This window comes from Protomyctophum bolini (assembly GCF_963924005.1).
Source record: "Protomyctophum bolini genome assembly, chromosome: 4".
Taxonomy (NCBI): Eukaryota; Metazoa; Chordata; class Actinopteri; order Myctophiformes; family Myctophidae; genus Protomyctophum; species Protomyctophum bolini.
Genome location: NC_137865.1, coordinates 37,516,098 through 37,542,269, shown reverse-complemented (window position 1 = coordinate 37,542,269; position 26,172 = coordinate 37,516,098). Strand labels below are relative to the sequence as shown.

General features: G+C 42.0%; 1 protein-coding gene across 2 annotated transcripts; it reads left to right on the top strand.

Moving 5' to 3' along the window:
- Positions 1 to 730: 730 nt before the first annotated feature.
- On the top strand, positions 731 to 26,172 carry LOC308314019 (aminopeptidase N-like). 2 transcript variants are annotated; one of them, XM_080761394.1, is made up of 20 exons: positions 731 to 2,094; positions 5,191 to 5,333; positions 5,463 to 5,602; positions 6,673 to 6,793; positions 8,007 to 8,158; positions 9,524 to 9,637; positions 11,211 to 11,354; positions 12,104 to 12,169; positions 12,466 to 12,531; positions 13,888 to 14,024; positions 14,730 to 14,809; positions 15,045 to 15,181; positions 16,030 to 16,085; positions 16,663 to 16,810; positions 17,866 to 18,044; positions 18,597 to 18,704; positions 21,599 to 21,766; positions 22,538 to 22,675; positions 24,958 to 25,027; positions 25,658 to 26,172. In XM_080761394.1, the coding sequence occupies exons 1-20, from the start codon at positions 1,484 to 1,486 to the stop codon at positions 25,799 to 25,801; spliced, it is 2,922 nt and encodes a 973-aa protein (XP_080617520.1). In that variant the 5' UTR covers positions 731 to 1,483; the 3' UTR covers positions 25,802 to 26,172. The 2 variants fall into 2 exon arrangements, with proteins under 2 accessions (XP_080617520.1, XP_080617519.1); XM_080761393.1 differs by having other exon boundaries at positions 14,730 to 14,818; positions 15,048 to 15,181.

Sequence of the window (26,172 nt, the reverse complement as noted above, 5' to 3'; positions counted from 1 at the left end):
ATTGTTCTTAATCAAGTAGAGCAGTGGTTTTCAACCAGTGGTCCGGGGACGACCAGTGGTCCTTGAGTGGGTTCCAGGTGGTCACCCAGCTAAATGATGGAAGAGTTGGAACCTAATGGACTCTAATAGATCTTTAATTCTTGAGCATAAAACATTTGGGTTCATTTGGGTCCATTAAATTATTGTTATACATCTGCATTACTTAATTCATAAGAAGTCTACACAATTAGAGAATGTAGAAGAATTGTTGCGGACGAAATCGTATCCAATGATAACAAAATATTCTCTAGTTTTGTCACGTATCTGGAGAGACTAATCTCATCAAATGGTGGTCTGTGGCTCAAACGCTGAATAAACAAGGTATGAAAAGGTTTGGAAAACACTGAAGTAGAGATCTCCCTGCAGTAGCAACATCTGCTCTAAATATCACCACACTCGTACTACATCCCTCTTGTATTAGAATGTTACTGTTCTGCCCATCAGTCACTGAGACTAGATTAATACTAGTTAATACAATGTGTGTGTGTGTGTGTGTGTGTGTGGGGGGGGGGGGGTCGGTCAGGCAGAACTTTCAAATTGATTCCAGGATCTCAAAATGTTGTAGCCTGCTCTCTCCACTCCCACCTCCTTTCCATGCCACGCCTCTCCTCTCCTCTCCTCTCCCTGCTCCTCCCGATGTCTCCCTTATTACACCTTCTAACACATGCTTCTCATTTGGTGAGAGTTCTCCTGGAGCCCAGAACCAAGACCTGTGGCGTTGGACACAGAACCTATGTCGTTGGACACAGGCAGGACTGACAGAGCCAGACAGGATTCCAGCGATGACCACCAGTACTGTGGACCATGCACTTGGCACCATGCAGTGTTCTTCAGTTCTGGGATACCTATTCTATAACACCAGATCGGGATCCAGACTCCAGAGGTGCAAGGATGCTGATGTCTGTGTATTCTTGGTTTTTAACAAGGCATGAAGTGGTGTGTTTCTGAACATGTGTGTGCACAGATATAAATGTCAGCACTTGTTTGAATGGTGACACTTTTCTGAAGGGGAGGGTGAGATGTGTGTGTGCACTGTGCACACATGCACCTAGACATGGATAGACTGAAGAGCGCCGTGTGGGGAGATTGTGTTCTTTCCCAGAGGTTTACCTAACATCTGCATTAGCAGCAAGACCACACTAACCACTTCCAGATGTCTAAGAGTGCAATCTGACGCATTATTTACAACAGGGACAATGAGCATCGCTCTCCTTCACACTGTACCTCGTATAATCTTTGCTCCTCGAAACCCAAGTTAATTCTTAACCTCAGGCCAAGCCCCGTTTATGAGAGGGAGGTGTCTTGGACATTGGCCATTTGAGTGCTACGGGTCAAACGCACAGGAGTGAAGGGAGATCTTCATTGCAGAGTCACCACTCTGTGTCTTCCAGTCCAAGGACCAAGACTGCCCGAAACTCTTGGCCAAGCAGAGTAGTGTTTCAGGATGTCGAAAGGATTCTACATCTCGAAGGCTCTGGGCATCTGTGCGGTCATCTTGACCCTCTCGGCCATCACCGGGATCGTCACCATGATCATCGTGTACCGGGCCGAGATCTCGGGGATGAACCCAACGCCCCGTCCCACCTTTGCGCCCACCACTCCGTTCCCCACGGGACCTCCGCCCAAGATGAGGCTGCCGAGAGACCTGGTGCCCGAGAACTACACCCTCTTCCTCCAGCTTCATTTCTACACCCGCATCGAGGACGTGGTCAACGTCACCAGCCCCAACCAGACGTTGACCTTCACCGGTAACTCTACGGTCAATTTCCGCTGCGTCCAGAGGACCAAGACCATTTTCCTCCACTCCAAAAACCTGTCGGTGACAGAGGTGAGGGTGATGAACAGAGACGGCAACAAGCGCATCGACGTTTTGGAACAGTACCACCATGACGCGACTGATTTCTTCGAGATCCAGTTAGGCGATGTGCTGGAGCAAGAAGGGAATTACAGTTTATTCACAGCTTTCCAGGGAGAAATGAAAGAGGAGGAGTCGATTGGCCTCTATATTAGCAAATACAAGGAAGGGGTCCCAGCTTATGGAGATGATGCCGATAGGTAAGCGATGAAATGAAAATCAAAAGGTATGATTTTATCATTTTTTGATTCTTGATTCATTATTTATTTGAAAAGAGATCAGCATACTATCTTAGTATCTTGTATACACAATAACAAACAATAACTATATGCTGTATACAGCTGTGTGTGAATGTGAAACCAAAACATAATCAAAACATGTAAGCCTGAAATTGTAATAGTTGCCTCCAAAATTCTGGGTTTCTTGAGGAGGTTCCAAAGACAGTTACAGACCTGTAAGAGTTACAGACCTGTAACTCACCAACTTGACCAAATTTCAAATTGACCCTTCCATAATAATTATGTATATGTGTATATGTTATGGGGGTCCTCTGATAAATTGTGTAATAATGACCTAGTTAAAGCAATAACTAGGTCACTATTACACAGAAACATGTATCAATGCCCATCCAAGAAAACTCTTTTTTCATGTTCAGAAAAATGTTGAGGTCTGGCTTGAGTGCATAAATAATTATTAAAACCACATCATTGTGAAAACGAATAGAGCATAACATTAAGTAACATGTACATTGACCTCCACATCAAAGTGCTTGAACAGTTGTTTTTGAGTGAGGAACAGCAATGTCCCTATGTCCACGTACCTGTCCCTATGTTTAGAGTACAAGTAGGGGCAAAAGTGGCACTGTTGTGCTAGAAACAGAGAGAGAGAGAGATATAGTGTTGGACTGTTGCCTGCTAATGAGAGAGAGAGGGAGAGGTGTCTGCTAAATCCTAATTCCCCCACTCTGTCATTTCTTGACCGTTTCGAAAGCGGGGTGGCTTGCCAGAACTGGGCTGGCAGCATGGGTGCGTTCCTGTGGGTCTGGAATCCCAGGGACCCCATGGGGACCCACACACGGAGTTGCACCACTCAGTTCACACGGGTGTGATTTTATTTTGTGGAGCCCATTATTTCATATCAAATTAGCTGTCATGAGAAACATAATCTAATTCTATGCCGTTTTCCTTTTCCTGGATCAGGAAAGCTTGATTTATATAACTTAATCTTCTGAATGAAGTCATCTGTTTATTTGTGACAAGCCTATGTGTAACAGTCAAAGCAGGGTTCAAAGGACAGCATTATATTCTAACATATAGATTGTTTGTTCAGTAACAGGGTCTCCCTGTCTAATAAGTAGAAAATACATTTTCAGGTGGGGTTGTCAATTTGAGCCAATCAGGAGAGTGTACCCGCATGTATAACCTGTAATTTAAAGTGTTCCAGTTCCAATTCTGAGTGCTCATTTATTGTTTATTTTGTATCCTGTATGAGTAGTTTTTCCTGATTGGATAAAATTGGTATACAGTCTAAACAAAATGCAGATTGCTATCAGAATGTATGGCATCAACAATGGCATTCCTTGCAATTATCTATTTGGAGGTATTTGTTTAACTAACTTATCTCTCAGCCCAACCCTCAGCTCTGACTCTGCACTGCAGTAGGCCTCATGTATGCGTTGACAGTAAAGTCACAAGTGACAAGTTAAGATCTTTTTGATACCTAAATAACTGAAATAAACTAGAAAAGTGCCCTTCGGGGCACAGGTCTCCACCAGGCCAAGTCAGGTTATTGCAATCTTGCAAACTTTGGAAGGCAATCAATATGGAGAAGTGGACAGGTCCGTGTTGCTCACATGACTATAGAGATGGTGTTTACCGATTTGCGTTATGTATGGATCAAATGTGTACCAGTAGCCTAATATAAAGAAATGTGTTTAGCAAATGTCTGCCTCATGATGGCGCTATAACAGGCCGTTCTGGAAAACACACACATTTCGATTTCTTTATTTGAATCCACAAATTACAATTAGTTTTACACACACACACACACGCACACGCACACGCAACGCACACGCACACACACACCATTACTGCACTAGAAGTAATCACTGGTCAAAACTGGTCAAATATTGGCCAAATTGTCAAATAATATAAGTAAATAAATCTGAACCACAAGCTCGCAATGCGAGGCATTGTGAGCTTGTAGATCGGCCATTTTCACAATATTTCTCTGTGGAACCGAGGCTGAACTCCTATAATTCCATGTGCTTGTCAGGGTGGGGTTCAAATATGATTAACTTTGGGGGTCACGGCCTGAAAAGGTTGAACATTGCATTACACCAGGGGTTTTCAACTGAATAATAACCAGGGACCAACACCCTAACTGAGAATCAACCTGGGGACCACTGTTATTTGGAGGGGGGATATGGCCGTGGTGTGGGGGGAAAAAAATTACCTTCCTTATTAAACTCATGTTGCTGTTCATTGCAACTTACTGTTTGAGCGAGCAGACACATGTGATTGATTATGGACACATTTACTAATAATGGTGAGTGGTGAGTCAACCAGGCAATCCGGTACAGTTTCCCGTGAGATTCTAACATGCATTCAGACTTGTATGGTTAGAGCAGCGTGATTACATACAAAGTCTGAACACACCTTAACTCCCTTTTCTGTGGAAGTTCTTTACGACCGACTTCCCACTAAATGACAACATTGACACGTCATCATATGTCACTAGGCCATTTATTGCTCAGTAAACTGACCTGGTGACGTATGATGACTGAAACTGAAAACACAACAAAATCCACGAATATGCAATGTACTGTAACTCCAAACATAGACTTATTTTATGGTGTAATGATTACACCATAATAATAGTCTCTGATAAATTTGGAGGGAATATTGCCAGTGGCCTTGTGGGGTTGAAGGGCACTCAGTCTTTTAAGTATCTCCTCAGTTGTTACCATTGTTAGTTTAAAATCATCTTTACAAACACCTAGGTTTTTGTAGAAGGCTTTGATGTGCTCTACACCACTTTTTTTAGGGCCATGTCATACCTGCACAGCCTTTGTGATCTATTGGTTTATCGTGATCTACCTTTTGGGCACCCCTGATATATGTTATACTGATGCATGAGCTATACTGTATAAGCTGATATGTTCCTTCAAGAATCAAGTTAAACGTGATAAACTACGTTTCTGCTGCGCATGCAAGTTACTCCCCATGTTAACAAATGTCATTAACCTGCCCAAATATTACCAATATTTGACAACTAAATGTCCCAATATGTTATAGGTACCTTGCTGCCAGCCAATTTCAGGCGACACACGCCAGGAATGTGTTCCCGTGTTTCGATGAGCCAGCATTGAAGGCCAAGTTTATTGTGACTATCATACATAGGAGAGGCACTGTAGCCCTGGGGAACTCGGCGGAGGCAGGTGAATAAACGGTTCAGAAAACACTTTCAATCCAAAATTCTATGCATCTCATGTGTACACTGCACCTGTGTTTGTGTTGTGAGTGTGAGAAATGAGTCTGACATCGTTTATGTTATATACTGCCCTCAGATAACAGGATTATAGATGATGAGTGGGAGGTCACCTCTCTCCATCCAACGCAGAAGATGTCGACATACCTCCTTGCCTTTGTGGTGTCCGAGTTTAAAGCTGTCCCGTCCACACCCACACACGAGCGAGTGAATATTAATGTATGTAGCCTGTTGTTTTTGCAGATGTTTACTAATGAAATCACAGCTGCAGGGATTCATGTTGTATATAAAAACCTCTTCTAAACATTGTGCACAAATATTAGAAAATAAACCTTCCACATGTGTGCACACACATGTGGAAGGCTTCATCCACAACCATTGTATATACACCACAAACCACATAGTTTGTAAATGTATCTTTGTCCTGAAACAGTTCACATATTTCTTGCTGTTCCCACGATATTTAAATGTGGTGGTGATAAAATATGAGGTAAATAATTTATTTACAGTAACTCCTGTGTAATTTAACCAGGTTACCACAAAGTGTAGCTTGTAGAAGGTAACATGCCACACAGTATAGTGAGTGAGGCACAAGAAGTTTGGATAAATACAAGTAAGAAAATTGTAAAGAAAATTGACCATTTACATTTCCATCAGTGCATTCATCCGTGTCTCGAAATAAACTCTCTCATGAAGTTGATGAAATGGCATAGGACCCTCCATGTAAATCTTCTTATGGGAGGCCTTAACTCTTTATTGGGGATCAGGGTCCACCCCAGCCCCCCCACCTCAGTTCAAACCCCAGTATCGTTTTCACACCGAAACAGCAGCCTGGGGTTAAAGACCCGGATTAGTTAATGGTGTGAAAATGTCAGCAGAAGACCCATGGCTAGGTTTCAGGATTTACCTGCCATAAAATGACTTATCTGTATCAAATCGGTCTCAAAATAATCCTGAGTACACGCAGAGCAGCCAGTCTCTTTTAGAGCGTCAGCTGTTAGTGGGGAGATAGGCTTACCATCTATTTTCAACCAGCCAAACAAAAATGTTGTTGTTTCTGTTTTTTTCGGATGATATGACCTTGCAAATTATCGGAGATCAGATATCGGTCATAATTTCAATATCGTGCATCTCTAGTTTCAATGGGTTCAGTGTGTCTCAAACCCATGTTCAATATCCTGCCTTGTCAGTCCAGGAATGTGTGTGTGAAAAGGGCATTAGTAATATGTTACTGTATGTCAACTGAGTGTATAGTGTTTTCTTTCTGACTGAATGTTTGGTTTGCACAGATATATGCCCGCCCTGCCGCCATAGAAGCAGGACATGCTGACTACGCTGCCTCCATCGCTGGGGAGATGCTTAAGTATTTCGAAGGCCGTTTTGGGATCGACTTCCCTCAGACAAAGCTGGGTAGGTCTCTGGATTATTTAATGGATGGACAAAAGGGTTGCAAAATCCTGATAATATAAGGTGCAAAATGTACACGGTTTTGTGTAGCTCATGCTGACCACAGACCCAGTAACCACTTGCCATGAGAAGAATAATTTGTTTTCCTTGTTTTCTGTTATAAAACATGCATTAATCACTTAATTTCGGCCATTTCCATTTGAAAATCTACAAGCTCCAAATGCATCGTGATGCGACGCGTTGTGAGCTTGTAAATCTGCTATTTTCAATAGATCGTTATACATTTGAAAACTTGAAATGGTACATTCTAGGATAATGAGTAGTTTTGAATTCACATTTTGAATTCCGGACTTTTTCTTGTAACAAACAGAGTATATATATTTTTTTTAATGTTTTTTTTGTGGCTTTCACCTTTATTTTATATATATATATTTTTTTTTATGGAGGGACAGACAGTATTTTTTTATTTATTTAGCGAATGCAAAGTCCTTAAGCCAAACGGTTGCCTCCTGGTCTGCTGTGTGGAGGGTAATTAATCCTCCTTCCAGTCTTTGGAGAGGACAAACTTCTATGATGTGCTTCATAGTTTGCTCCTCACCACACGCACACAGTGGGCTTGGGCATTTGTGGAGGCTGGCCAAGCAGGGGCCATGTCCAGTCCTGAATCTATTGAGCATAGACCACTGTCTCCTTGGGAGGGTGGTACCAGGGACCTGTTGGTTGGGGTCTGACACCATGTGTTTGTTTGGGACCTCATTGGACTCCCATTCCCTTTTCCAAGCTGATTTGATGGTGAAGTCAGCTGATGGGGGGTTCCTCCAAATTGGTCGTCTTGATGGGAGTCGAGCAGTGGGTGGGTTGAAAATGTCTGCATGGATTGTTAGATGGGGAGAGTCTTTGACCTTTTGAAGCATCCTTTGAGAGACTGCTGCTCGCCGGATGTGTGGGGGTGCTATGTTTGATAATACTGGGAGCCAGGGGAGTGGTGTGGAGCGAATAGTCCCGGACAGTCCCAGACAGTAGACTGACAGGAAATGAGGAGAGAGATGGGGGAGTGACATGTAGTAAAGGCCGTCAGGATTGGGAGTCGAACCCACGGCCCACTGCCAGACTGGATTACCGGACCGCTGAGCTACGGCCCAGGCCCAAACAGAGTATTTCTATAGCTATTGAAAATGTGAACTCTACTTTTTTCCACCACTGGCTCCACCTCCAGATCACGTGGCGGTGGCAGACATGCCCGGAGCCATGGAGAACTGGGGACTGATCATCTACGGAGAGCTGGCCCTGCTGTTTGATCAAAAGAAATCTTCATCGCTCCAAAAGGAAACCATCGCCTCTTACTTTGGACATGAACTGGCACACCAGGTCAGAGACACAATGGACACTGATGTTTGTAGCCTACTACTGTTTACACTCTTGCAAAGAAGAACAACTTGAGGACATTTTGCTTTTGTAAAGTAGGCTATTTAGTTCCTCTTTGGGGACAGCCAGTCCACTATCACTTGGAGTAAAGTGACAAATGGGTTGACTGATAGATCAGACCTTTGTTGATCCTGCAGGGGAAATTCAGTCGCCAGAGCACAACACGGCAGTTAAGGTATAGATGCAGAGTAAGAGGAGTACTGTAAAAGACAGTGTTTCCCAAAGTGAGGTCCTTGAGGGAGTTCCAGGGGGTCCCCAGCTAAATTGGAACCAAAGGGGCCCTTATGGGTCTGTAACTCTGAGTTACAAATGTAGTACACTCTCAGAGTTAAATTAACATTGATTTTACAATATAAATTGGGGTCCCAGAAATAGAAAGGCCATTAAATGGGGAGTCTGTAGACTAATATGCAGGTCAAACTGGGGGGCCTTGAAATTCAATTAAATTTGGGGGTTCTTGACATGGAAAAGTTTGGGAACCACTGCTGTAAAATACAGCAAGGGTAGCAATACAAAAGTGACTAGGAGTCAGTAAGGGGATGAACTACATAATGAAAAGCATCATCACCCGTCATGCGTTCGGTCGGTCTGCACGCCTCATGACATCACGCCTAAATATATGGATCACACCTCCACACCTACATCTGACCTCAAACCCTTAGATCTCCATATATGGACTTTACCACCCACCCCACCCATCCTTCCTCTTCGATGTCCCACTTTTTGATTTAAAAAATCTTCTCTTATGCCATAATCTCTTCAAATGGGTGGTCCGTGGGCTAATTAGTATCAATTTGGGGGTCCTTGGCCTGAAAACGTTTGGGAACCACAACCAATGGGTACAAAGCTGGCACAATTAGAAGTGAGCTACAAAGCACAAGCACTTGTTTATGGAAGAAAGATGCCCGTTTGTGTGGGAGTCTGATGTGGAAGCTTGACTCCATTTTGAGGGGTGCTAGCCCCTTCTATATACAGCTTTAATGTTTGTGTTGTCTGAACAAACATTAAAAATGCCATTGACAATGAACGGAGAATTTACGTCATATGTGTCTGAGCAAATCGTCATATGTACTGTATGTCGGTGACTCGGTGGGGAACCCTTGGCCAATAAGGGACCACCATTGTTGATGAACATGTACGATAATGTACGATTATTAGAGCGCCTGTCACTTCACATGGGTGTGATTTTAAATCACTGATGGCTAGATCTACTGTAGAGCCTCTAAAGTGAAGGTTTCACTCATTTTCACAACACTTTAATGAACACCTCCAACCTTTCCCTCCTTTGTTGGTCTTCTCTTGTTACAGTGGTTTGGAAACCTGGTGACTTGTAACTGGTGGAACGAAATTTGGCTGAATGAAGGCTTTGCCAGCTACATGACATTTTTCGCGGTGGACAATGTGGAGCCCAGCTGGAACATAGTAAGATTTGTCTCACTAAAACATAAATCTGATTCCTGAATATAGGTGGAGCATTTTGGGTGAGGAGTGGAACATGTACATGTCATTGTCATATTAACCTCTTGTGTTTTCAGACTAGCAAAGGTCAGTTCTTTGCAAGACCATAACACAATAAAGAACATGCTTTACAATTTACAATTTAGGCATTTAGCAGACGCTCTTCTTAATCCAGAGTGATTTACAGTAAGCAAGAACAAGAACAACACATGGTGGTAATAATACATCAAAAAAGTACCCTATTGTGCTGAATATAAGATGTTTTTTTCACCAATAATAATAATAATAATAGGAAATATCCTAAAACAAACTGGGTCGTATTATAATCGGGGACTAGACTCAAGATTCAATGTTCTTTTTCCACAAATTAGTCTTAAAAAATGGGGGTCGTCTTATAATCAGAGTCTTCTTATATTCGGCACAATACGGTAATCAAGAATCATAAGGAAGAACGTAGCATCGGTCTAATGGTAGAAAATCTGTACAGTAAAGCTGCAGTATGAGAGTTCACTACAGAGTGCTATGTCTACATGAAATGCTATCTAATGATTTTTACATTCAGAGGGATTTTGCAGATACTGGAATCAATTAATGACGCAGTCGCACACTTAAGTGTTCTTTGGTATTAGAGAGAATAAAACAAAGGTTAAACTTGACAGAACATGGACAGATGGTTGTATTTAAAGGTTAAACTTGACAGAACATGGACAGATGGTTGTATTTACTCATTCCAAGTTCTAACAAGTGGTCTCCAAAGAGGTCCACCACTGAAGTTCATGATTGAAGCCATGGCTCTCAAAGCGTCTCTTTCCTGCAGTAGGGCTGTCACCATCACACATTTAAGTTGACGATTAATTGCCACACAAATAATTGCACTGAACGATTGAAATGTGTTTTGGGCGTGGAAATTTGGAACCTTTCTGAATAGAAATTACATTTATGTTTTGCCTTTTAGGCGAAACAAAATAAAGTGCACAGGGCAGAAATTACTGGCATTCTTATTCATTTTATACTTTTTTATAAAAAGAAATTGCTAAATCTATTTTGAATTCCAGACTTTTACTTGTAACAGAGTAGTCCTATATTGCCGCATTGACTTTTTTTTTTGTTTTTTATAGAGGGATAGATAGTAGGCTAACAGTAAATGGGGAGAGAGATGGGGGGGGGGGGGGGGAACGCAGTAATGGACGTCGGGATCGGGAGTCGAACCCACGGTACACTGCCAGACTGGACTAACAGCCAGGGTGTCTTGACCGCTGAGCCAGGGCCCAGTCCCGCATTGACACTTTTACTTAAGTAAAACCTTTGAGTACTTTTGCCACCACTGCACCAGGACAGGACGTGTCTCTGTGACTGCGGACCAGGCCTCTTCATGGAGCATGACCATGGATTGCTACCATATTATACTATACCACTAGACTGTAGCTTAACATTCTTCTATACCACTACACATGATCTAACATTATTGTTATACCATTATCATATTATCTTGAGATAACTTGTTTTTTTTAGACAAATTTAATTGAATTTTGGGCAGAAAGACGTGTGGGCGGTGAGTCACCTGGACGATGTGCTGGACTGGGACAGTACGAACGCATCTCACCCTCTCAACACCCCCGCGGACAGCGTCCAGACTCCTGACCAGATCTTAGACATGTTCAGCATCATCTCATACTCTAAGGTTAGACATTCCACAAATGCCTTCTGCCGTTTTCTGAGAAACGGATGTTGCTATGTCAGCGGTGCTCAAATGTCTTCATGTCAAGGACCCCCGGAATTATTATGTATATTTCCGGGGACTCTCAGAAGCAATGATTTGAATAAGAATTGGTCAAATTGTTCTGCATGCATGGAGCAGTGCCCTGCAACACTGGGCCGGGCCGGGTTCCGGCGAGCCGCCCCGCGTCCAAAACGAGTTATCGTGTTGCAGCTGTCCGTGCTCGGACGCGTACTGGGACGAGTACATACATAGGGATACACATAGCTCCGTAATGGAGAGGAGGCACCGCTCAAAAAGAAACACCTGCGCGCACGGACGCACACACACATTTATTTATGTCCACACAAAGGAAAATGCACAAACATTACGGGTGCAGTACAATCACAAACGATGACACATGATTATGACACATGTCTTGGAATCATGATACAGCAAGAATGTCACTCAGCAGCGTCTGCCATATTCGTTCACACGACGGTGGTCAGGACTATAGGCTTAGTCTCTGTATATGGTTGCATAGACAGTACAACAGGGTCAGTACAACACCTCGCAAGTCAGCAGTCTTGCACCGCCGCCCGGTGACAAAGTGCGTCCTCCGCAGTCGTAACCGCGTGCCACACACACACACACACACACACACACACACACACACACACTCAAATACCAATGCTTATGAAGTGACTCATCGTATTTTGCCTTCTCTCTGTCAGGGAGCACTTGTTCTGAGGATGCTCGCAGACCTACTCACTCAACGAGTATTCGACCAGGGAGTGAATGTAAGCACACACTGCTTTTCACAAAAATGTCACAAAAATGTGCACAACTAATGTGCATATATGTACAAAATGTCCTAATGTATTACAAATACTAGCTCTAATACTCTTAGGACACAATCTTTTTTTTTTGCTTTAGTCTACCACTAATTTGCAGAAATCCTGTGAACAATGATTTTGCTCTGATCCCCCCTGCTCTCTCTCTCTCTCTCTCTCTCTCTCTCTCTCTCTCTCTCTCTCTCTCTCTATCTCTCTCTCCCTCTCCCTCTCTCTCTCTCCCTCTCTCTCTCCCTCTTTAGATGTATCTGAATGCCTTCCGTGATCAGTCCACCACGAGTGCAGACCTGTGGCATTATTTACAAAAGGTATTGTTTCATCATTGACACAAGTCACCATTTGTATCTATTTCATTATGAATCCCTAGTTAACGCGGTATCCTGCTTGCATCCCCCATTTCCTCCTTAAAAAAGTACAGAGCCAATACAACTCGGGTCTGTTTAAAACAGCCAAATGGAACAACACAAAACAAACCACAGTAGGCTACTAGAATACTAGTACTTATTAACAATGTTTCATTAATTAATGAGACAAGACAAATTAGTTTTGAAACAGACATCATGAGACAAAGGGTATACAATTAAATGGTTAAATGACATTTATATATTACATTTTCAGAGTCTTGCTCAAGGACACTTCGACACTAGCCTGGGGTCCACCTATGCTTTCTATGGCATAGGCAGCTCCCGGCAGGATCCGCCGGGAGACTCTAGAAGCAGCTGCGCGACATGAGACTAATTAATTAGAGCGACAGAGAGAGAGGAGTGTGTGTGTGTGTGTTTAACAAAGGTGCAGACGATCAGAAATCAGCAGAGAGTGATCGACGTTTGCGCTACTCTATGCCGAATTGAAGTGGACTCGGTCCCAGACTTTCTTTTTCTCCCTGGAAATAAAAACGTCTCGAGGCTACTTCGACACTAACTCTGTGGGAGCCCGGGATCAAACTCGGCCCAACTTCCCATCCGGGCGATCTACCGGCCACTCTACCCCTGAGCCACTACAATGCATGTGATGGTGAAGAAAGATTACTGCCTCTGACAAAACGGCAAAGCACTTCACAAGAACTTAGAAGAGAAGTAAGAAAAGGAACGAAGGAAGTGAAATCTCAGATGTGTAATGGACAGTAAGCTAGAACAAGTGCCGTCAGCAATATAATATTTTAAGTATTTCATTCATCACACTGTGTGCAGTGAGTCCGTGACAAATATCACATTTAATGTCAGAGAACGTCTGACCGCGAGAGTTGTTGCTTCAGTTTCATGTATGCTAAACATGACTATGGCTGAGATTTCGCTTCCCTGTTCTTTTTTATTTGTCTCGACAAATGATTTGTGGTTTGTCACAAGATGTCTTTCCGAGTTCCCTCATTTGACAACTGCTGCGTTGTTGTTACTGATAAGACACCCTTCGAAATGACAAAACAAAAAATTAATTGTATGTGTTTTGTCTCATGGCGTCTGTTCCCAAACCCATTATACTGATGTTGCGTCTCATTGGTTGAAATGAGACGCAAACATCTAACACACCTGGACTAACGATATAATGCAGGGGTCGTTCCTGAGTGAATTCACACACTGCGTCACACACTCAGTGTTTTGACAGAGATTCAGTGACTTGTAACTAATAGGATTTGAATGGCCATTGCACTGGTGACATGTTTGCAGGCAGTAAACGACGATGGCGGTCACACCAAGGTCGCTGAAGTGATGGATTCCTGGACCAATCAAATTGGCTATCCTGTCATCACCATCAACACCACAACCGGGGAGGTCTACCAGAAGTCCTCTGTAGAGGACTCTGAGTAAGTTAGTCCCATGTACGACAACGCATCAACATGCATTGGAAGCTTGCACATCTGCTATTTTCGACAAAAGAATGAGCTCCTGAGTTGGAGCTGCCTCGACGCACAATATTGCAGAACATTCACAGCTCAGAGGTCTCAATCTGTCTTAGTTTTCCAAAAATATCTGTGATTGTAATTTTACCAAACAATGTAACAAGTAGCGGAGGTGTTTTAAGGATTTAGGCTGTGGCACAAGTATGGGGGCACGCCTCTTATACAATGCTAAATCCCCAAATTACGGATAAAGTGCCCCTGACGCAAGATAGGGCCCCAAGTACACAGCCAACTCAGGTCTGTTTCACTGTAGTCTCTCGAGACAGACTCTTGACTCAAAAGAGGGTGCTGTTTTTCCTTTGTTTTGCCAATGGGTTCCCAGATTGGTTTCACTTAGAATAGAGGGTTTAAGGGGCTAAAGAAAGACAAGTGTGAAAGTGGTTAATCGTTGACCGGTTGGGCTGTGTCGTTTCTGTGTTGCATGTCAACTCCCCTTAGTTTATTTTATTTTATTTCATTTCATTGATTTGTTTTCTCTGTTCTGTTCTGTTCTGTTCTGTTCTGTTCTGTTCTGTTCTGTTCTGTTCTGTTCTGTTCTGTTCTGTTCTGTTCTGTTCTGTTCTGTTCTCTGTGTTCTGTGTTCTGTGTTCTCTGTTCTGTTCTGTTCAGTGTCGTGTGGCACGTCCCGATTCGAGTCCGGTCACATACCGGTACATCTGAACCTTCTCTGGTCATGCTGCAGGACACCAGTGACATAGGTAAGATGTATACCTGTCAGTGTTCTGCTCCAACACCAGAACAGATACCAAAAGGGATGATGTCGTTTTAGTTAGACTTCCAAGACTACGCACTGACTCTAGTAAATAGTGAAGGAGCAGAACGCAAGAGAAATGAAGCAACATTTGTCAGGATTGATGGATTACAGTATGACTCCACAGTTTGCAGTCCCCCTATTGTTATGACTCCTCCTATATGTCTTCTGAGCAGTGAAGAAGGATGAATTCATCTCCAAGGATGGAGAGTGGATTTTGGCCAATATCAACTGTGCTGGATATTACAAAGTCAACTACAATCCAGAAAACTGGGACCGGCTCCTTGCTCAGCTGGAACGTAACCTAACTGTAAGTCTATACAGTAAATCAGCATTGCCATTTGTGATCAGTAGACTCTTCCCTGTGTAGATGATGAACAATCCTGATGGACAGGAACTGAAAGTTTTTAAAGACCCATTTTGAGATTCCGTAGACTGGTGTTAAAGGTTAGGTTATAGTTTATAAAGGTGATAGAGTACATGCACATGCACTCTAGCCCATCATTTAGGTTATACTACGTACATCAACCTGTCATTTTGTTGGAAGGATTGGGGGAAATATGTCTTGTAAAAAGTGATTAATCTACGAGAAATAGGCTCATAGCAGAGCCATGCATCCAGAAAGAGTTATAATAATAAATGATAGCAAATGGTGGTACGTCTCATCGACGCCCAGTTCAGTTCATAACAGCCATGACATTGACAAATGTTATATGTTCGGTTGGTACAGTTTTTGTTGCAACCATTAGGAAATCAAGCCCAAAAAACGCTAGCCCCTCCTATATACAGCTTTAATGTTTGTGTTGTCTGAACAAACATTAAAAATTCCATGACAATGAACGGAGAACTAATGTTTGTGTTGTCTGAACAAACATTTACAATGCCATTGACAATGAACAACTGTAACTAACAGTAACTGTAACTGTAACTAACAGTAATGTGTGAGCAAATTGGCATATGTATGTCTGTGGGAACCCTTGGCAAATAAGGGAGCACCATTCTTGATGATGATGTACGATGATGAGCGGCCCTCAATTCACACGGGTGTATATAATCTTTAAGGCCAAGTTATGAAGAAAAAAAGTTTAGTTTTCATAGGTGCTTCTGCTTGTTAAAATGAACGTGGCTACATGGATTCAGGCTTTGTTTTGTTTGCAGGTCATCCCACTCATCAACAGAGGACAACTTCTTGGTGACACATTCAACCTGGCAAAGTATTGACCTTTGACAACTATCCTTTTTGTTCACAGTCGTTCTTAAACCTTTTTAGGCTCTCGTAGCCTGCAGCTTTTATTGAGAAAAATCGGTTTGAGGGAAAAGGAAGTTCTGTTTGATTGTTCCTGCCTGTCGACTACAAAACAATACTACAACATGACGTAACGATATCATCCGCTCCCGACCGGATCATATAGCCCAGGCTATGTATTACGTATATTAAAAGTCCTTAAATTGTCATCTGGGGACCTCCAACAAATAATGTGGGGGGACGCCCCTAGGGCCCGGTCCCGACCCACAGGTTGAGACTGATGCATTTATTATGACACCTTTATTTTAGAATGCACTGCACTGTTTCTGCAAGTGTTCATGTACCTAGTAGGTTGGAATTAGATTAATTAAAGGTTTAATGTTATGACGAAAGCCTGATTTCATCATTCAGCGTTAATTAAGTAACATTTTCAGGTCACTCGTTGATTAACGGAAATAACATCTTGCGAGTGTCGATTAGCTCAATTAACTGTTGCACCCCTATCACGTGGAAATAACAATACATTTGATCCTTGCTTTCTTCAGGACAAAAGTGGTGAATGTAACACTGGCGTTGAATGCTACCCGGTTCCTTCGTAACGAGAGAGAGTACCTTCCATGGAATACTGCAGTGATCAACCTTGGATATTTCAAAAGGATGTTTGACCGCTCTGAGGTCTATGGACCTATGCAGGCACGTGCGATGAAACACAAACATGCACGCACACAGCCTGGCATTCAAGGTTTCAAAGTTCACGTTAACTTTATTGTCCCTTGCGGGAAATTGGTTTGCAGCCAGGTAATAGTAAAAATACATGCATCAAACGACATTCAACATGCTCATTACAAATGACTAAATCCGAGACAGAATTCATTACATTCAAAAGAAGCAGCGTCAGCAAAAGTGCATTAGTGTGCAATCTGTGCAAGGCAAAAATAAAGTGCTATCTGCTGTTCAGCAGCTGAACAGCAGCCGGGACAAAGGCTAGTTTGAACCGATTAGTCTTTGTAGTGGAGCACCCTCAGCCGACGACCTGAGGGCAACAGTTCAAACTCAAAATAGCCAGACTAATATCACTGCGTAGATATTAGTCTGGAACTTCGGTGTGGAAGATTTATTTCCAAGAGGCGGTTATAAACAAATTCCAACGCCACAGCAAAAGAAAAGTCTCACTTTGAATAGCGTGCTCTGATTGGTCACCCACAACTCTGGGGTGAGCGGAATTTGTCAGATTCGTCTGGTTTCCAGGCTAGCAGGCACACACACACACACACACACACACACAGTATGTAATGTAATGTACCGGATGGGTATCAGAATAATATATTTTTTTATTTTGACATCGTAAAAATGAAATGAAAATAGAAAAATTATTACGATAATAATAAGACGGGTAATATTCCACCAAAATGCTCCTTCCCAAACCTTTCAGCCTGTGACCCAAAATAGAAATTAGACGGCTCCCCGGGACCCAAACTAGTGAAAATAGCAGATCTACAAGGTCCCAATGCGTTGCTTCGTGCCGGTTTGTGAGCTTGTAGATCGGCTACTTGTTTTTTTTGCTTTTTTTGGGAATGTTATTTGATTATTATTATTATAAATTGAAAACAAAATGTAGTAAACCACAAAAAAGGGACCCATAAAAAATTGACCCAGTGTTTGGGAACCACTGGTACAATGGTTTGTTCCTGTCTTGTTCCACTACAGTATATGCTTGGATATTGATGTGCAGCAGTTTCTTTCTACAGGCCTATCTCCGGAAGCAGGTGAAAGGCCTGTACTACCACGTCCAGAGGAACAACACAGACTGCTTACCAATACTCAACTGCACTGTCCCTCATCTTAACCACGTCCAGAGGAATAACACAGACTGCTTACCAATACCTAACTGCACTGTGACTGTCCCTCATCTTAACCTCGCAGAACAGTAAGCCCGGCCCTCTGTCTTCGTTAACCCATTTAGACCTGAGCTCCATTCTGCAAAATGTCTTCTAAATCATGACAGTTTTCAGAAAAACCCATGTTTCTATGTCAGTGGTTCTTTCATGTCAAGGACACCCAAAAATATATATGTAATTGGCCACCGACCCTTATCTGAAAATATGGGGGTCGCCCCAGAAGCAAAGATCTGAGTTAAAAACGTTTGCTCTGAAAGAATGTATATTCAAAGATTTGCGCCACATTTTCATGATTTTCAAAAATAGCAGATCTACAAGCTCGTAGCGCGGCACTCGGTGCCGTGCTATGAGCTTGTAGATCTGCTATAGCTAAAGTATGCCATTATGCTTAAAACACCAAAAGGGGTTTCCGTCCTGAATGGGTTCAACTTAAACCTTATATATACACTATGGCATACAACAGAATTGCGGAAATAGCCGATCTACACGCTCATCTAAATCTTGCCATGTCTTATAATTGGGTCATTATGGATCAGTTTTCAACCGTGATTATAGAAAGATATCATCTCTTCCCTTCCCAGGAAACTGCAGCTCACTGCTATCGGGGTGGCGTGCAGCAATGAACTGCCTGAATGCGTGGAAATGGCCATAAACCAATTTAAGGACTGGATGACCACTTCCATCAATAGGTACGAACCCCACTTAAAAAATCACCTGGAGATGTTCATCACAGCATGAACTCCCTTCACTGACTCAAATAACCCACACGAAGTAAACAACAACCAAATATTTGATTTGCCTAACTTCAAGTCAGTCAGACAGACAGACAGACAATCAATTAGGCTGCCTATACAACTTATGTGGATTCAGTTAGCTGGTCTTTATCATACTTTACACTTAAAATACTTTCCTTCCATGTTCCAAAGCACATGTATTCTTTAATTCTCCCATAACCCTAAAATATGTAGTAGGTAATGGTATTGGTGCTGAGCGCTCCGGTTACCAATATTAACCACACATTTTTGTTTAGTTTTTTGGTACATCTCATAATCTGGTATCTTATTTATCACCAACCATACATTCTCCCAATATTGTTCCAGAATTCATGTTCATGGTCCATATGCCCAGCACCAACCTCCAACATGATTGTTGCGCAGATACCCCCCCCCCCCCCAATCTTTGGAATTATACAAAATCTACCAATATTTTTCCAACTGAATTCTCTCCATGTACTAGAGCTAGTGGCTGTTTTAATGCTGTATATTATACCATTCCTCATTTGTACCTTCCCACTTCTCTTTAATCTAAACTAAAGTTGTACATGCCATCAAACCTGGATAAAGAGCAGAGATTACTCAGCATTTTTGCATTACTCCTAATCCTAATAAACTCATTCATTTTTTAATCTCTTTCTCACAATAGTCCCTCTCCTGTAAGTATCAAAAGAAATCATGCTTCCCCAGATCATATCTCCCTCAGGTTTTCAAAGCCCTGGATCTCCCCATTCTCAACCATTGTACTTACACATACACATGTCCGTTTGGGTCCATTGTTTTAAATCCTTGGTCCTAGATTCCCGGTTTGAAACCAGGATCAATAATGCCAATGCGGGCAATGACACCAAACCAAGAATTTTGGTTTTAACCACTAGATTCCTTATTTCACTTCTAAATGTAGTGACTGCATGGATCCAGGGCTTTCTCAAACTTAACCCATTTAGACCTGAGGAGGATTCTACAAATGTCTTCAAAATCCTGACAGTTTTCCAATGTTTCTATATCAGTGGTTTTCTAAATATTTCATGTCAAGGACCCCCAAAAATATATGTAATTGGCCGCCGATCCCCATCTGAAAATATGTTGTTGTTTTAGCAGCATAAGACTTGGCAAAGCCATATATCCTTTATCTTTGGGGAGTTGCATATCTAATCCTAGGTTTCTTACCCCTCCCTTCTCATATAAACCTTGATAAGCATTAAGCACTGATCCCATTGCATGAATAGTTTTTTTTGGGTACCATGACGGTACCATGATGGAATTCCACTTAAGCTTCTATGTTTCTCTGATTTCTTGTGATGGGGGAACGAATAATCTAGTGTTTTCGTAATATTAGGTCTGTTGCATTTAAGCAATATTACACGAGAGGGTGTGCGTTACTGTCATTAATGGGCCAATGGCATGCCGGGCGCCTGCGTTGCTGCAAGAACGAGCCGAAGGTGAGTTCTGTAAGCAGCACAGAAGTGCCATTAATGACAGTAACACACTATATTGCGATTATGCAACAGTTACCCTTAAAACTAAGATAGTCGCTAAAAATAAATTCATAATTTCTTAATGACAGATGAAGCCACTACGACCACAAATGTCCCAAGAAAGAAACGAGCTAGCCTAGCCACTGAGTCTTCTGCACTCTGGGAGAACAACACAGCTGAATTATTCGTTTTAATTTGGTGTTCCATGATGTTGGTTTGAAGCACGGCTAGAAGGCTGTTTCAACCAATCAGATTGCTTCCTCGAAACAACCTGTTGTATATTTTGTTTTGTTCTTCTTTGACAAAGGGACGTTGAGAAGTTGGCAAACCGTTGAAGGTGTTGGTGTGTGTACCGTGTGCCACAACATAAGTGAATGTGCGTAGTGTACATGCACACTCGTGTCTATGTGCTGGGCATGCATGTGTGCCTGCATGTGCATGTTTACGTAGGCCTATATGGATGTGAGTTCATGTCCATGACGTGCAATGCATGTATGTGTATGTGCAGTGGTAGAAAGTAACTAAGTACATTTACTCAAGTACTTAATTAAGTGTACTTTTAGTGTGGTAGTAATTTCTAATACTTTTACTTCTATTCCACCCCATCTCAGATCCAAATATTGTACTTTTACTCCACTACATTTATTTGAAAACTTTAGTTACTAGTTATACTTTGTAGATTTGGATTATTTTATTTTTTTAATAATTTTTATCCCACGATTTTGTAACCCATTTTTCACCCCTGTGTCAATTATCTAATGTGATCCTGGGCTCTACACACCCTCCGCCAACCTAGTCCCCATATATGGGGGACAAGGGGAGAGTGTAGATTTGGATTATTAATACAAATCATACATTAACTACACTTCATTTTGGACATTTGAAAATAGCAGATCTACAAGCTCACACTGTGTTGCGATGCATTGTGAGCTTGTAGAGGACATTCTACTTTTGGTACTTTAAGTACGTTTTGAAACCAATGCTTTTGTACTTTTACTGAAGTATATTTTGAATTCCGGACTTTGGCTCGTAACAGAGTATTTCTATATTGCATTATTGATACTTTTTACTTAAAGTAAAAAAACTTTGAGTACTTTGTGTGTGTGTGTTTGTGTGTGTGTGTGTGTGTGTGTGTGTGTGTGTGTGTGTGTGTGTGTGTGTGTGTGTGTGTGTGTGTGTGTGTGTGTGTGTGTGTGTGTGTGTGCGTGTGTGTGTGCGTGTGCGTGTGCGTGTGCGTGTGCGAGTGTGTGTTTGTGTGTGTGTGTGCGAGTGTGTGTGTGTGTGTGTGTGTGTGTGTGTGTGTGTGCGTGCGTGTGTGTGTGTGTGTCTCAGAATCGACCCCGACCTGCGTTCTACCATCTACTGCCATGCCGTGGCTGCGGGCGGGGAGGCCGAATGGGAGTTTCTCTGGACGCGCTTCCAGAACATCACTGAAGTCTTCGAGCAAGAAGAGCTCCTGTCCGCTCTGGGCTGTACCAGGAAGGTCTGGCTACTCAACAGGTGAGAAAGATCAGCATAATCCTGATCGTTACAAAACCGTACGTGTTCATTAAGCCACCCCGTAACTTTGAGGCTGCACAGATGTAAGCAACTGGATTTGTGTGTGTGTGTGTGTGTGTGTGTGTGTGTGTGTGTGTGTGTGTGTGTGTGTGTGTGTGTGTGTGTGTGTGGAGGGGGGGGGGGGTCTGCCCCTTTTCCTTCTCCCTTGTGGGTTCCAGAACAGGGCGTATCTTGTGATACTAGATGCAGGCTTGTGAATGGTGTGGCCATCCATCGCCAGCGTCTTTGGAGAATTTCTTCTTCCACAGGGTGTTGGCTTGTTTGCTGCCACAGTTCCAGGTTGCTGATTGTGTTATAGGCCAGCGGATTCGGAGGAAAATATGCCCCCAAAAAATAGGCAAATAGCATATAACCACAGAAATGGAGGACAATAGGCCAAAAAGAGGAAAAGCTTATATGCGGTAATTTGCCTCTTTTGCTGAAATGACGCCACTGCACTAACCTTTAGTCACAATCACATCAGTCCTAGCTGTGACTCTGACCGGGGACAGGCATGACTAAAACATTACATCTAATCAAATTGGTGTTCATGGATCCCTTTTGTAGGTCATGTGATCGACACTGGAATTATATCAATATTAGTGGACGGTACTGTTTAGCGTTCACCTATGTAAACAACCAGCCATGCAGACTCCTCCATGATAACATGATAGACACCCTGACTCAACTAGAGAATATTAAATCCACAGCCTTGCCTTCCTTATCTTACAGATTCCTGGAGTACTCTTTGGACGACGAGAAGATACGGAAGATACGTATACACGAGATCGTCGCGAGTGTAGCGAAGAATGAGGCAGGACTAGCCCTGGCCTGGAACTTTGTCAGAGCTCGCTACTCTGAGATGCCCGAGTAGGTTGCAGTGTTGATTTCATCAACTAAAACTATGACGAAAGAAAGGAAGAATAAATCACTGACTGAAAATAAATTAAAATAAGCCATGATGACTAAAACTATGTGTGGTTGCGCTAAGGTGTTGCGCTCTGAAAATAGCAGATCTACAAGCTCACAACGCGTCACGCTGTGATCTTGTAGATCTGTTTCTTTTTTCAGTAGCCAAATATAAATGGGATTTTGATTATGACGCCAAAAACAGTATGAAATCGTAAATCGCCAAGGGAAATTCCATAGTCGTGACAGCCCTCCCTCAAGAACGCCTTGAGACCCACAAACCAATAGTCCTAACTGTGCAGTTGATTCATGGCAGTGCATTCTTAGGTAATCTCTCCTGCCACTTCTGGTTCAAAGAGGTAACATTTATTTAGACTATTATTGTTGCAGTAGTGCTTTCTTTATCTTGTGAATGGTGTTTGTTGAGGTTTTCAGTCATAGTTAGTTAGGCTGTTTATATTGGTCTTTGTGTTGCAATGTTTGTGTGGGGGAACTCCTCAGACAGAGGCTCATATATCATCAGGTTGGTCCAGTAGTAGTCTCTGAAGACAGACTGTTGGCTCGCACAACTTTCAAATGCTTCCGCCGTGCATAAGAAGTGCCGAAGAGGTTCAGTGCTGCAAAGCCAATATCTACCTATTTCTCCCACTTCCGTTTTGTCTTTGCAGTCCTATAAATTTGCCCTACTATTAGATCAAATTAGGCAAAGCATATCTAGGTTGCTGCTTAGCAGAAATGGAAATAAATTATGTTTTTTTCTATATATTTTCTTGAATGGAAATAATGAAAGATGACAACCTTTGACGTTTGACCGCTTGGCATAGATTGTTATAGACTCAGTCTGGGCCCTATCCTGTGCCACCCTTATCCCTAAACTTATTTGGCTCTTTTTTTTTTTACTATTTTAAAACATTTTTAAATAGTTAAACTATCTACATCGACACGTGAGGTTTTAGATCAGCTATTTAAACTATTTCAAAATGGTAAATAGTGGTAATTGTGGTGGCGCAAGATAATAGCTGTCTATATAGCGTTGGAAGATTGTGGAATAATTGTCTGGGAGACTAGTTCAGTAACTTCTGTATACCAACCACTGTTCACTACTTCACTTAACAAGACGGGACCATTAACCTACGTATGAACATTTAGACAAATAACAAATAGAGACAAATTTAGACAAATAGAGTGTGCTAGTTTTCAGCTACCCCACTATCTATACTGATTAGGACCTATTGCATGCTGCTGGTCTAGTCTGTTTGGTCTATCAGTAAAATCACACCCGTGTGAAGTGAGTGGTGCAACTACGTGTGGGGATCCCCAGGGGGGGTAGACCATGAGACAGCCAACACAATATTCAATATTGCAGCTAGAAAACCTTGTATGCCCTGCATTACTGTAGCCTTTGCTGGGGGATGTGATACAACTATATCAAGGGAATGTGTGAAGGAAATGCACTTACTGTATGAAAAATTGACAGGATTTACAGGAAAAGCCTCCAAGGTAATTCAGTCGAGTCATGAAACAGCAGAAACCTAATCAGATTACTTGAATTAGCTACTGGCAGCCATAAAACAACAATATAATCAAGTGGCTGGTGGAAAACCTAGACACTAGCCTCATCAGGTCCAAAGGTCCACTCATCCAATCTGTGCTTATCACATATTGGAAAGGAAAAGAACATCACCCCCATTGCATTATCACCAGGGAGTGGAAAAACAGTGTCCCGTTCTGAGCTTTGAATTATTATACTGTTCTACGCAGCAACATTTTATTGCTATTTTGCCAAATCGGTTTTCATTTTAGGTGTGGTTACAGTAAATTGACAAGCCCCATCCTGGCTGCCAATAGAGAGCTATCTCTGTGACAGCCCTTTTATTTTGCAATGTATTCCCTAGGAATATTTGATCCCATCATAATTACCTTTTACATGTCATAATTTATGCTGTTCTATGACTTATGACATAAAGGACGTCATGCACTCATACACATACAGTACAAAATACACTATGATCATAATTCTTGTTTGAAATCTGTACAAATACTCTTTTCCAGTAATATGAAGTCATTATTAATTAATGACATGGTCATGAGTAGAATACATTGTGTAATGAAAACATTATGCAGCACCGTTGTTTTGTTATTTTAGCTCACTTAGAATTAATTCATACGAATCGAATTATCTGGATTTGTGAGTGAAATACTCAAATGATTAAATTGTCCTTGCTTTTGTCCCACTCTCATAGGACCGTGTGCCTTAGCTGCCTGGTTGCCGAAGTTTCAGGAAGATTTTCAACAGAATTTGAACTTTATGAGGTATTTGACTGATATCATGAACTTTCACCGACATCAAATTAAGCTATCCTTTCTATCTCACACGTTCCTTGGGTCATGCGAGAGAGAAAGAGGCAAGGAAACATGAACGAACATTAGCTCAGCCTTCCATTACTTTTGTACTGGATGTCCCCCATCTATTAATTCGTTTAAAACGAGGAAAGCATCTGTTATTTTACATTTCTTTGGCTATTCAAAAAGATCAGATATACAAGCTCATAAAGCGTCACTTTGTGCTACGGTACAAGCTTACTAGTTTACTAGTCGACTAGTAAAAATGACTAGAAGTGAATGCCCTAGTACAAGCTTGTCGAAAGAAGATTTATTTTGAGATGGGGTCCAGGCCAAATACATATAATTTTGGGGGTCCTTGACATGATAGGTTTTTCAGAAAACTGCTGACCTAAAAGAGAAATTAGACGTTTGCTCGGGAGTCCCGGGCCCCAAACTAGTGAAAATACATCGGCTGTTGAAATTTGTTTTAAATTCATGATTTTTTTTTATTATATCCTTTTAAATAAGATTATATTAAAAACAAAATGTAGGGACCCACACATGGGACCCAGTGTTTGGGTCCCTACATTAAACGGTGTTGTGTACGTGTCTCCACAGGTGAAGCAGTTCCAGAAGGAAGCCAACATCACAGACATCAAGTACATGGAAGTCACCATAGAGCTTGTAGAAGCCAACATAGCGTGGGTCAATGAGAACAAGCAGACAGTCCTGGAATGGTTCCGAAAGGAATCCGCCTCGTAGAAGGAAGGAAGAAAGAGCACCTTTCTGGAAGTGACTTTTTGCATTATACAAGTAGACAATAATAATATGGGCAGACACAAATATCATACAGACACAAATAGAATCTAACAAGAACATGCACCATCTTCAGATCATGTGATGGACAATGTGAATGCAATAGAAAAATACTCGTTTTTTTTAGATGATATCATGAACGAATCTGGCATTCCAGAGATAACTTGTGAAACTTAAGTGGACTGTTTTCTACATCAAAACTACCAACTCAGCAGTACACTTTGTTTGTACACCCAATACAGAATCATAGCAAAGACAATAGCATTATTCATCCAGCTCCATTGTATAATAGCACATTAGTACAAAGTATATTATTT